Source organism: Muntiacus reevesi, chromosome 1 (genome assembly GCF_963930625.1).
Source record: "Muntiacus reevesi chromosome 1, mMunRee1.1, whole genome shotgun sequence".
NCBI classification, from domain to species: domain Eukaryota; kingdom Metazoa; phylum Chordata; class Mammalia; order Artiodactyla; family Cervidae; genus Muntiacus; species Muntiacus reevesi.
In genome coordinates this window covers 227,666,567-227,678,548 of record NC_089249.1, presented here as the reverse complement: position 1 = coordinate 227,678,548, position 11,982 = coordinate 227,666,567, and the positions used below count along the sequence as shown (strand labels likewise).

Here is an 11,982-nt window from a genome sequence, read left to right as displayed (position 1 = left end):
GTGAAGAGGTTGTGGAACGGCTAGGTGGTTTCTGGCTCTTAAGTAAATTTGAGTATCAGCTATCAAAGAAGGTTTAGACAGAGAGTAAAACATGGGGAAAGGAAAGGTTTTAAACAATGACTTCGTGTTATGATCACGTTGTGGGACAGAGTTTTAGATTTTTAATCAATTGGAAAGCAGAAGTACTGCAAGTAATCTTCACTATTACATTCAGCAAGAAGTCCCCTAAAAGACACGTTTTCCCTAAATATTTTATGCACCACTGAAGTCTGGGACAGATAAGTAATTGTGACCAGCTCAAAGGTAGAGCCCGTGGTGGGAATCTTCCTCAGAAAGACAGAGAAGGCAGGAGCGACCAAATCTGCAAATTGAAAAAGAAGAGTAAAGGGAAAGTGAGGTAGTTATCAAGAAAATACGCAGAGTGGGGAGGGGGGTGTGTGTGATGGGAGATACACTGCACATTTGTTTGCCCTGCACATTTCCCCTTGGCAAAAGAAGGGTCAGGGACCATGAAGTGTAAAGGACACAGTTTCCAGTAATTGCTGCTATGGAGCATTTATGTGCCAGGCACTGTGCTGCGTACTTTAAATATGTGTTCTCATTTTTGTTTACAATCATCAGATGAGAGAAAATTTCCTTGTTTGACAGATGAAACAGCAAGAGAGGTTAAGTAGCTACCCATGTGGTAGACAATGGTAGTATTAAAAAGCTGTCTGAGACTCTAAAGCCCTTGGTCTTCACCACTAGGTAAATCTCCCTTTTTATTTAATAATAAAATATCATGCTTACTAAAGGTAAGTGATTGAGTATAAGAAGTTAGCATTGGTGCATTTGCAAATTTGAAACACTTAAAACAACCAAACCCTGCAAGTCAAATTTCAGGTCTTGATTCAAAGGAAAATGACACCCATTTCATCAAGTATAAAACAGTGTCCCCAGTGCAGCCCAGCCTCTTCCCCATTTCTAACTATAACCAGATCTCTTTATGCCACTTTTGGTTCAAGGTTTTTTTTTTGTTTGTGTTTTTTTTTTTACTCGCATTCTGCATATTTCCCCCCCCTGCTGTTCCATTTTCCTTCTTTTGTTCTTGGGCTACTACCTTGAACCCTATCATAATTGTGACCTCCTGGGCTAGACCCCATCTCTGACCCTGTTCCAGTGGGTTTCAGCAGAGGATACTACCTGGGCTCCCTCCTAGTCTTCATCCTGATTCTCTGAGGGTTCCAGGGCCTGGAGCCAGTCATCCAAAGGGGTGGAATCCGTTGGCTCTAAGAGATTGTCCATTCCACACCTAGGAAGGCAGCAGAGTCAGAGAAATGTGCACTTCATTCAGACTCTCCCTTTTCAGCCAGTGAAAGTGAAACCTCTGCAAAGTGGGGAGAGATAAGGCTTAGTCCACCACTCAAGGAAGGAACAAAGAATAGTGCACACACCCCTCAACCTGCAGAGGCTGGCTGGGAGGGTCCCAGGAATGTAGGGCTCTTCTCCACTTCCTGATCTGGGCATCCCAGGAGCGACGACTGTACCTCCTGTTCTTGTTTGGTGTTTGAGGGTGAAGTCCTGACTGTCGCTGTGCCCTATCAATGACAAATGTGTCAGACTAAGGTCAAGGCCAAGGGGCACAACTTATTGCTTATTATGGTGAATTAGGAGACTCATTAGGGATTTCCTGAGAATGAGGTAAGATCAGTGTCCTCAATTCAAAGAAAATGTTTAAATTGGATTAAACATGAAACTTCCCAACTCTCTAATATTCTTTCTTCTGAGTAAGCTAAATTAGATATTCCAAGTCCCTCACTAGTCAAGATAGATAGAGAGGAAAGTATTTGACATCTCTTTAAAACATATTCTACCTTTTCATTCATTAATTTGTATATATGCTTGTAAGCTTACATGTAATTAGGCAGGTATGTTGTAATTAACAGTCAGATGGAGGCATGGGCCTTCCCAGGTGGCACTAGTGGTAAAGAACCCTCCTGTCAATGCAGGAGATGTAAGAAATGCAGGTTCGATCCCTGGGTCAGGAAGATTCCCCTGGAGGAGGGCATGGCAACCCACTCCAATATTCATGTTTGGAGAATCCCACAGACAGAGGGAATCTCCTGGGGCTGGGGTCCATAGGGTCGGAAAGAGTCAACTGAAGTACAACTGAAGTAATTTATGCACGCACATGGAGGCATGAGGTGAAAATGGAAGAAAAAAAATTCATTAGTAAACACGAATAGAGCTTTGAGAAGTCTTATGGGTCAAGAATAACTTGTTCCATTTAAAAAAAAATCTTGGAAATTTATTTGGGGGACTAGATTATAGGATAATTTAGTAATGTTGCAACTTTGTGGGAGCATTCAGATTTTAGTATCTTTCCATCATCTGACATTGAAGAAAAGCCATGTGGTTGACACTCTTGTGACTACCCACAACTGTACTCACTTGGGGACCTGCTGCAGAAAGCACTGGTAACCAGGTGTGCGCTTGCCATAATCTATCTGCTTTTGCCGCCGCTGTAGGACAGTTGCATCTGTCTCTAACTCCCACCTATAAAGACGTAGACAGTGGTCCCAAGAAGTGTTACGATAGTCATCAAAGCAGAAACCAGCTCTTCCCACATTCCCTTAATCTCCAGCCTGATTGTCAAACTTACCTGGCATGGCAGGGCTCTGTACTGACTCCCACACTCATCATCTCTATCCTGGAGGATAAGGACTCTTCACACACCTTCTTTCTGGGGAAGCAGATTCTACAGATGAAAAGGGTATTAGGATAAAACCCAGCTAACTATACTATACCTCTCAGCCACTACACTACCAAGATCCTGGCACCAGATACAGGTTGTATTCCTGACTCACTGTCTCTCAAAGATAAAGGTTGCATTTCTAATTTGTTTCTCAGAGTGTGGTCTGTATGCCATTTCTGTGGGTAGCTTATGGGTGCCTTGATAATTCCTTAGCCCCACTCTAGACCTATTGAATTATCACTTTGGGAAGTTATATTTTAAAGACCTTCCAAGGTTATTTTAAACATTTTTTATTATGGAAAATTTCAAATACGCAAAGAGCATAATCCTCTGCTACTCAAAGTTTGACTCCAGGACCAGATGCATTAGCATCAGCTGAGAACTTGTTAGAAGTGTAGAATCTTGGTAACTAGATCTAGTGAACCAGAGTATGCATTTTAGCAAGATCCACAGGTGATTAGTATATAGATTAAACATTGAGATCACTGGATAGCATGGACCTCCTAGTTACCCATGACCCAGTACTCATGGCCAATCTTGTTTCATCTATACTCACCACCACTCCCACAGGATTATTTAAAAGCAAACCCCCAACATTAAGAATAAATTCTTAATACCGTCTAGACAGAGGATGAGAGAGATGGTTGGAGAGCATCACTGACTTAAGGAACATGAGTTTCAGCAAACTGTGGAAGATGGTGAAGGGCAGGGACGCCTGGCGTGCTGCAGTTCATGGAGTCCCAAAGCGTCAGACGCAACTGAACGACTTAACAATAATAACCACCTAGTCAATGTTCAAATTTCCACAAACAACCAAAGTTTGGGATCCTTTGGACTCTGATAAGGATTACGCCATGAGATGATTCTTTCCTTGAAAAGAAATTTCTTTTACCTCACAAACCTAGTGTCTCAGATGCTGCGCGCTTAAAAGGGTCACGGACCCAGGAAAGCTCTTGGAAGGGGCCAGTGCTACTCATCATAAATACACACACCTGTCTTGCCGCAACATCTTCCACCCTGGCTGCAAATGCTCCATCTATAGCGAAAGGCTAGCAAAAATAAGGAAAGGTCCACGTAACGGCACGAGAAAGAAGCAAGGGAAAAAAACACAGCCCATTTAAAACATCCTCCCACATAAATGAATCCCTCCAGGTCTCATCCTAGGGAGTGGTCGTCGCTAGCAAGGCACAATTTAAATGTCCCGGGGTTGAAGGGGCTGAAGGGGCCGAAGGAAAGGAGAGCTCAGAAAGGGTGTGGTGATTGGCCAGAAGGGAGAGCCAATGAGGGGCCAAGCTCCCTATGGGGCGGGGCTTAGCTAGGGGCTGGCCCAAAGCAGGTGGTCTAATCGGAGGCCTGCTGGCCTGTGGGGCGGAGCAAACATCCTTCCGTACAGCTCACGCCCCCGGTGATGTAGAGGCAAAAGATTGGCCCAGCGGGTCTAGGCGGGTGCGCGGAGGTAGGCTGACGCAGCTCTGAGACGAGCGTGATAGGTTTTTGGGAAGGCGGAAGGTTTGAATGGTCAAGGCTTTTGGCTGTTAATCTTACTCTGAGGCTGTAACGTCAACCGTCTGCAGAGAGAAGCGGCAAAACCCGACCCTGGCCTATCTGGTCGAGAGGCATAGATGTCTGGTTAAATCGCCGCCTTTACCTCAGATTTTCTTTAATTCTTCTAGAATCTTCGCTTGTGTCTGATTTCCCTGCCTACTTTCATTGCTCCTGAAGGCAAGTCTCGAACTCAAACCTGAGGTAAGCCTGGAACTGTGTCCTCCACAGAATTACGGGGCTCGCGAACGGTGTTTAGGGGGACAAAACAGGTATTATCGCGAGTTAGAAGAACTGAGTTCCTTCCTGTCAGGAGTCATGAACTGTGTGGCCCCTAACAAGTCAAAGGCCTCTTTTCATTTCATCTTCAAAACCCCGAGATTGCCTTTCTGTAAGTTAAGATTCCAATGGAAAGGCCAAGCCGCTTCCGGCAAGTGCTATTTCACCTTCAGGCCTATCTGTGATTCACCGTTTGGGAATGTCCCCTTCTCCAATACTGGTTCATTTGCTTGCAACTGGAAAGGGTGGAGGAGGTTGGGTAGGTGACGTTTTCCCTCTCGTGTTGTTTAGTAGAGTCCGACTCTTTTGCGACCCTGTGGACTGCAGTCCACCAGGCTCCTCTCTCCTCTCTCCATGGGATATCCCAGACAAGAATACTAGAGTGGGTTGCCATTTCCTCCTCCAAGGGATCTTCCCCACCCAGGGATTCAACCCATGTGTCCTGCATTGGCAGGCGGATTCTTTTACCGCTGAGCCTTCTGGGAAGCCTTGTCTCTTAGCTAGGTTTTGTTTTTTCTTAGAACTTGGAGACCATGTCTGCAGAATTCTCATCCAAAAGAGAGGAGGGAGGCCTTGCCTCAGGACCTAGTTTTAGGTCCAATCAGAGGAAGATATTAAACCTGCTTCTTGAGAGAGATGCCTCTTTTTCCATCAGTTCAGATCTCCCTAGAACTCCAGTGGAGAAGAAACTTTTTGGTGACTCTGCAAACCTAAGCATTTTGTCTGGGTAAATCTACCTTTTCTTTTCACATCTCCTTTGCTCTTCTAAACAGTTTTTGGGTTTTTTAAAAATTATCCTGGTTCAGAGATAAGGGTTAAGCTACTGTCCTTGACTAACCATTTGACAGTTTTGAGTCTAAGGCTTCTTTTCTGTGACATAGTAATAATAATTCCTTACTATCTTACTAGGATCATATAGAATCAAATGATGAGGAAAGTCTTTGAAAACTATTGCATCACATGAGTTGTCACTTTATAAGTACTACAGTTAACATTACTCTTGTTGTTGTTTAGTTGCTAGTGCCCAATTCTTTTGCAACCCCTTGGGCTGTAGCTGGCGAGGCTCCTCTGTCCGTGGTGTTTCCCAGGCAGTAATACTGGAGTGGGTTGCCATTTTCTTCTTCAGGGGATCTTCCCAACCCAGGGATTTAACCCAAAACTCCTGCATTGACAGATGGATTCATTACCACCGAGCTACCAGGGAAGCCCCTATTGTACTTTAAATTCTGGTAATGCCATGCTCTGATGCCTCAACTAGCCAGCAAAGTTGGAAGTCAGAAAAGTACTGAAGACTCCAGGGAGAGATAAAATCTGTGTGCTCATGGTGCTCAGGGCAAAAGATGAGAAGTCAAGACCCACCTCAGCCATTTTCTTAAATTACCTTGATTCAACATGTTGATGAGGAGAAAATGAGGTATTATTGGAGTAGAGAAAAGGTAGGAGATTTTTCTCAAGCCTAGTCTGACTTGTTTCCAAAAATCAGTTAGATTTATTGGAAGACTGTTTTATGTGGTAGTCAGGGAGGGTATTTCAAATGAAGAGGATAATGTGATTTTTGCCTTTTAGGATATTATAACCCAGTGGGAATCTTGATGTATTATTATGTCTCAACAGAGGAACCCCAAAACGTTGCCTTGATCTTTCGAATCTTAGCAGCGGGGAGATGTCTGCCACTCAGCTTACTGCTTCTGCAGACCTTGATGAAACTGGTAGGGAAAAGGGAAGTAAAGGCCTCAAGGGAAAGAATAATTGTTAGGGGAGAGGACAGTAGTATGATGGAAGGTGGTAAAAGTGGATTAAAAAGAAAAAAGTAGCTAGAGAGCCTTGCGGATGGAATTCTTCGAGTACCTAGAGGATTTTTGAGAAGAATGGTTCAGTCAATGGGAAGAGAATTGACCCGAGTAGGAGTCACTTTGCATTGAGAAAGTTAGACAAGAAGGAATATTTTGTTGATTGATTGTGGGAATGAAAGTGCTAGTTAAAGATGATAAGTTTTATGCCCCAGTCTATTTTCAGCAGAGACAAAGAAGCCAACATAAAGAAATGCTTTGTCAACTAATTCTTATGTGTTTTTATAGGGTGTGTACCCCAAAGGAATGTGTTTTACTAGTCAACCATTTTGGTATTTGTTCTAATTTCATATTTCCTGAGTGATAAATTTTCCTTTCTACTGATGAAAAAAAATCTCTATAGGTTAGCATAATGCACTATTACCGAGAAATTTTCCTTTATGTGACACGTGCAGATTTTCAAGTTTCCATGAACTTGTACCATGGTACCTTGTATCATGAAATTGGTATTTATCAAGAGCCTTTGTGTTTAAAAGTTCAGTTTTTGAAGTTAATACGGCTCACTGGTAATGAAAATTAGAAGGAAAGACAAAATACATGAACAAGAATAACTCTACATCTGATTGCAGGTCATTTGGAGTCTACAGGACCTGAGCAAGTACAGTTAGCTGGAATGTAAGTTCTTCTGCTAAATGAATCCTGTACTAAAGTATTAAAGCCTTCTCAGCACTGGCCTAGGGATTTTATCCCATGCAGACTCTATAGAGAATGTTTCACCTTAGGTGTAAGGGGGCTTGAAGGCGTAGGTTCTTCCCTTGAAAGATATTTTAAGTTTCCAAAATCGGAATTGTGTTGTGAGGGACTTCCCTGGAGGCACAGTGGATGGAAATCCACCTACCAATGCAGGAGACTTAGGTTTGATCCCTGGTCTGGGGAAATTCCACATACTGTGGAGCAAGTAAGCCCATGTGCCACAACTTTTGAGCCTGTGCTCTAGAGCCCAGAGCCACACCTACTGAGCCTGCATGCCACACCCACTGATGCTCAAGCACCTAGAGCCTGTGCTCTGTAAGACGAGAAGCACTGCAATGAGAAGCCTGAGCATTGCAATGAAGAGTAGCCCCCGATTGTTGCAATTAGAGAAAGCCTGCAGGCAGCAACAAAGACCCAATGCAACCAAAAAATAAAATAAATAAAAAATAGTAGATTACTTATATAAAAAATAGTGTTGTGAAAATGAAGGCTATTTATTTTAACCCTCACATACAATCAGTATTGTCTTTAAAATGGAAGAGAATGGTATACTGAACTTAGATGGAGGCTGTTATCTGCATGTGAGTAGTACTAAATCTTAGTGTTCATAAGTGTAGCAGAGTGCAGGCCCTGGAATCAGAGTGTCTGGATTTCAGTGTCTTACTGCTTCATCAACTTACTTTGACAAGTTTCTTAACCTCAAGGAACCTCTTTTTATTTTTAATAAAGAAATAATAATAATGGAGATAATAGCACTTTTCATAAATGACTCCTGTGAGGATTAAATGAAGATGTATATCTAATACATATGCTGCATTGTATAATGTTTTTTATTATTACTATTTAAGATTATTTATTGAAGATCTTAGAAAAATGTTCAGTTAGAGAGTACTCAAGCAATGAAAAGTACTTTATCATGAATTTTCCATTTGATTGTCTTAATATTTTTGTAACTTTATTCTTCAAAGTTTAGATAAATTAGGTGCCTCTTTGTGCACTAGGGAAGACTCTCCATGAGTATTTTTAATCAATACATGTGAAAATTTTACTTTATATTGCTTTTATTTTCTTTGAATTGCTTATATGTCCTAACCCAGGTAGACTAGATGAAGTCTGGGGAGGGAGGATAGAAATCCATAAAAATAAACATTAACTCCCAATAGTCCATGCTGAAAAATTAGCAAATTGTAAATTGTGTCTATATAAGATATAGGACAAAGTCATCATCTTTGATGCATATCTATATATATGGTTATGCCAGTGAGGTGAGGTCCTCATCCCCAGGATGTCACTCAATGTCTTGTTATTTACCACAGAGAACACCCTATATATTGTTATTGGAAGAGACATCAATTAGGTACAGGTCTCCTACAGCACAAGAAAAGAAAGGTGGGATGTCCCGAGTCACTGAAGAATAACCAAATCGTGTTTGGGGTTTGAATGACTGGCAGTTTTTCTTTTTTTGATCTACAGGAATCACCACCAACATCTTATAAAATGTAGCCCAGTGAGTAACTCATCTTTCTTGGGTTTGGGTTTGTCAGGTGGGAGGCAGAGGATTTCCAGCTTAGCTCGAGGATGCCGGATGTTCTTTGAAAACAATCTCTTGTAGGCACAGGTGTTTTGTAGCACTCCGAATGCCTTGGACCGTGGCCGCAGGAAGAAAGACGCAGTACGTGGCTCATCTGCAAATAAGGAAAATGTGAGTGTTTAATGGAAACCTAGGTCCACTAGTAGTTTTATTCCTTTGAGTAGAGCAACTAACTCATCAGTATCACTATGAAACTTAGAGCTGTCTGTGCTTCAGTGTGCTTGACAAGCAAATTGCAACACTAGAGGAAAAAAATTCTTTATAGTTTGTTTTTTTTTTCCATTTAAGGTTTGATCCTAGTATGGAAACCTGGCTTCCAGTCTTTCACAGCAGGTCATCGTTATTACTCATGTTCAGTTGATTGTAATGTAAAAAATTTAGGACTTAAAACACAAGGATAATTTACATAACTTGTTCACATATTCATTGCATGGCTTCATATACAAGTCTAGGCTTCTTAATTTCTTATTTCCCTCTTAGTCTAGCTTCTTAGCCCCTATTCTGAGGAAGTCATTGTCCTTTTTTGTCTGAGTCTCAGATAATCCTTCAGTTCCCAAGTTGAAACTAGCTTCTCCAAAGCTATATAATAGCTAAAATAATTCTCTAACTAATCCCTTCATTAATCCCCTTTTCTAACCATCTTTTTGCTTTTCCTGTCGTCCCATCCTTTCCTCCAGGTCAGTATGTATAAATGATAGCTGCTGTTCTTCTTTGCTCACATTGCCTAAGTTATGCCCATGTTTTTTGGCTGTCCTAATCAGCTTTTTCTTGAATTAATACAGTTCTACTCTCTGTTTATAATCACTAAAAATCTCATCATTTCTTCCCCTGTCTGGCTCCCTTTTTCCTCGCTCCCTTTGGCTTGTGATCATAAAATCAGTACCGTCCAGAGCATGCTGTTTTATACACCATACATCAAATCCAAACCATAATTTGTATTTTCAGGATGTGTGGTCAACCTTGATTACAGGTACTATGTTTTGTGAGGGTTATCCATGACTTCATCAGATGAAATGTTTTTGGCAGAGTCTGCTGACACCTCTTCTTTCAGCCAGTGTAGTTTTTCTTATGCAGGAAAAGAGCACTTCAAAGCCCCTGGAGTGGTGGGTACCCAGGAACCTGAGGTCTCCTCTTTCTCTACTGGTGAGTCACCGGACATCATCCTCAACAATCAACTGAGGTGTTGAGGAGTAGAGGATTGCAGATCTGGATTTCTGGCCCTTTGAATTTTCTTAGCTGACTTGAGTGAGAAAAGGGGTTGGAGAAGTAACCTTTGAGCAAGGAAAGGGAGGAGACATGTCCTCTGATCTTTTTATGTTCAAGTTTAAGAAGAAGAATAAATTCTTAGGCCTTTAAAGCATTTCTCCTTTATTCTTTAAGTGTTTCGCTCCTCTTTCTCATGGCTTCCAGGTGGCTCAGTGGGTAAAGAATCTGTCTGGAATGCAGGAGATGTGGTTTCAATCTCTAGTTGGGAAGATCCCCTGGAGGAGGGCATGGCAACCCACTCCAGTATTCTTGCCTGGAGAATCCTGTGGACGGAGGAGCCTGGCTGGCCACAGTCCATGGGGTCCTCAAGAGTCAGACACGACTGAAGCAACTGAGCATGCATGTACCCCCTCTGTCAATTTTAAAAGTACTGTGTGCCCATTGTGAAAACTGTGTAAAAAATACAGTAAACTATAAAAAAGAAAATAGCTACCTCATAGAGAAAAACTACTATTAACGTTTACCTCATTGCTTTCAATCTTTTAACCATGTGTATAGTTTTACAAAGTTGAGGTCATATTGTATATATAACTTTATATTCTATTATTTTAGATAAATATTAAAACTCTTAGTAAGCAGTTCTTAATGGGTGCTTTTATTCTAATAATTGAACTGTAATTTATATAAGTACTTCCCAATTGTTGGGCACTTATGGATATATACATTTTGCTTTTATAAATAATGATATCGTGTAAATTCCTGAGCACAAATTTTGCCTGTTAACAATTTTTTTATTTAGGATTAGTACCAAATATTATAATTACTAGATTAAAGGGTTTAAATATTTTTAAGATTTTTGATACATATTGCCAAATTCCTTTCCAAATAAAGTTCTAAGAATTTACATTTTCATGAGCAATCCATAGTTCATTTGGATAAATGATGTGTTACCACTTTAAAAGATTTGCTAATTAGATGGGTAAATGTTTTATGTTAAAAATGATTAGTAATGATTTCATGTCCCTTAGCCATGCATATTTTCTCTAGTGAATGATTGTGTCCTTTGTCCATTTAGCTACTGGAGTTTTAAGTTAAACAGGTGCTCACTTGTTGTTGTATTTGTTTAATTGAAGTATATTTGATTTACAAGGTTGTGTTAGTTTCAGGTATATAACATCACTTGTTTTTAATAAACTGTGGACTTGATATACTCCAGAGATTTGGATCCTAATCTCAACACTCAGGGGAAGGCATTTTAATATGCCCCATACTAAGGAGATAAAGTTGAGCATGTTTCAGATTTTTCATATCTTGGAGTATGGCAAAACTTGGAGCATAGTAAATTGCTAGATAACTGTTAGTATATGTATGTGTAATTTTTTTTAATATAGTAAAATATACGTAACATTTACCATCTGAACCATTTTTGTGTACAATCCAGTGGCATTAAGTATGTTCACAACATTAAGTATGTTCACTATCCATTTCAGATTTTTTTAATCATTAAAAACAGAAGCTCTCTGCTCACTAAATAATGGTGGTGGTGGTTTAGTCTCTGAATTGTGTCTGACTGTTGTGACTCCCATGGAATGTAGCCCACCAGGCTCCTTTGTCCATGGGATTTCCCAGGCAAGAATACTGGAGTGAATTGCCATTTCCTTCTCTTGGGGATCTTCCTGACCCAGGTATTGAACCTGTGTCTTCTCCGTTGTAGGCGGATTCTTTACCACTGAGCCACAGGGAAGTCGCCCATTAAACAATAACTTCCCCTTTCTCCCTCTCGTAACCTTTAGTCTACTTTCTGTCTCTGTGAATTTGACTGCTCTAGGTACTGCTTCATGTAAGTAGAATAATATAATATTTGGCCTTTTCTGTCTGGCTTATCTTACTTAGCATAATATCTTCAAGATTCATCCATACTGTAACATGAATTAGAATTTCATTTCTTTTTATGGCTGGATAATATTCTATTATATGGATATACCACATTCTGTTTATGCATTATTCTGTTGATGGACATTTGGTTTGTTTCCACCTTTTAGCTATTGTGAATAATGCTGCTATGAACATTAATATAAAAATATCTG

General features: G+C 40.6%; 2 protein-coding genes across 13 annotated transcripts in view; one reads left to right on the top strand and one right to left on the bottom strand.

Annotated features, from left to right (window-relative positions):
• Positions 1 to 256: 256 nt before the first annotated feature.
• Positions 257 to 3,923, bottom strand: LOC136156153 (oocyte-specific histone RNA stem-loop-binding protein 2-like). Its single transcript, XM_065918636.1, has 6 exons — positions 3,727 to 3,923; positions 2,642 to 2,722; positions 2,431 to 2,535; positions 1,434 to 1,577; positions 1,183 to 1,291; positions 257 to 361 (listed from the first exon to the last, which is right to left on the bottom strand). Exons 1-5 carry the CDS (start codon positions 3,768 to 3,770, stop codon positions 1,195 to 1,197), a joined length of 471 nt encoding a protein of 156 aa, XP_065774708.1. The 5' UTR covers positions 3,771 to 3,923; the 3' UTR covers positions 257 to 361; positions 1,183 to 1,194.
• Positions 3,924 to 4,175: 252 nt separating this feature from the next.
• CDC25C (cell division cycle 25C) overlaps positions 4,176 to 11,982 on the top strand; it is a 38,618-nt gene continuing 30,811 nt past the window's right edge. For 5 of the 12 annotated variants that reach the window (XM_065918621.1, XM_065918623.1, XM_065918625.1 and 2 more), the window contains exons 1-7: positions 4,252 to 4,480; positions 5,077 to 5,282; positions 6,170 to 6,264; positions 6,975 to 7,020; positions 8,572 to 8,605; positions 8,711 to 8,800; positions 9,764 to 9,832. In XM_065918621.1, the coding sequence (XP_065774693.1) occupies positions 5,089 to 5,282; positions 6,170 to 6,264; positions 6,975 to 7,020; positions 8,572 to 8,605; positions 8,711 to 8,800; positions 9,764 to 9,832 (528 nt within the window). In that variant the 5' untranslated portion in view covers positions 4,252 to 4,480; positions 5,077 to 5,088. Of the gene's footprint in view, positions 4,191 to 4,251; positions 4,481 to 5,076; positions 5,283 to 5,838; positions 5,992 to 6,169; positions 6,265 to 6,974; positions 7,021 to 8,571; positions 8,606 to 8,710; positions 8,801 to 9,763; positions 9,833 to 11,982 lie in introns of those variants that run through there. The other 7 variants (XM_065918622.1, XM_065918626.1, XM_065918624.1 and 4 more) reach the window with 7 other exon arrangements.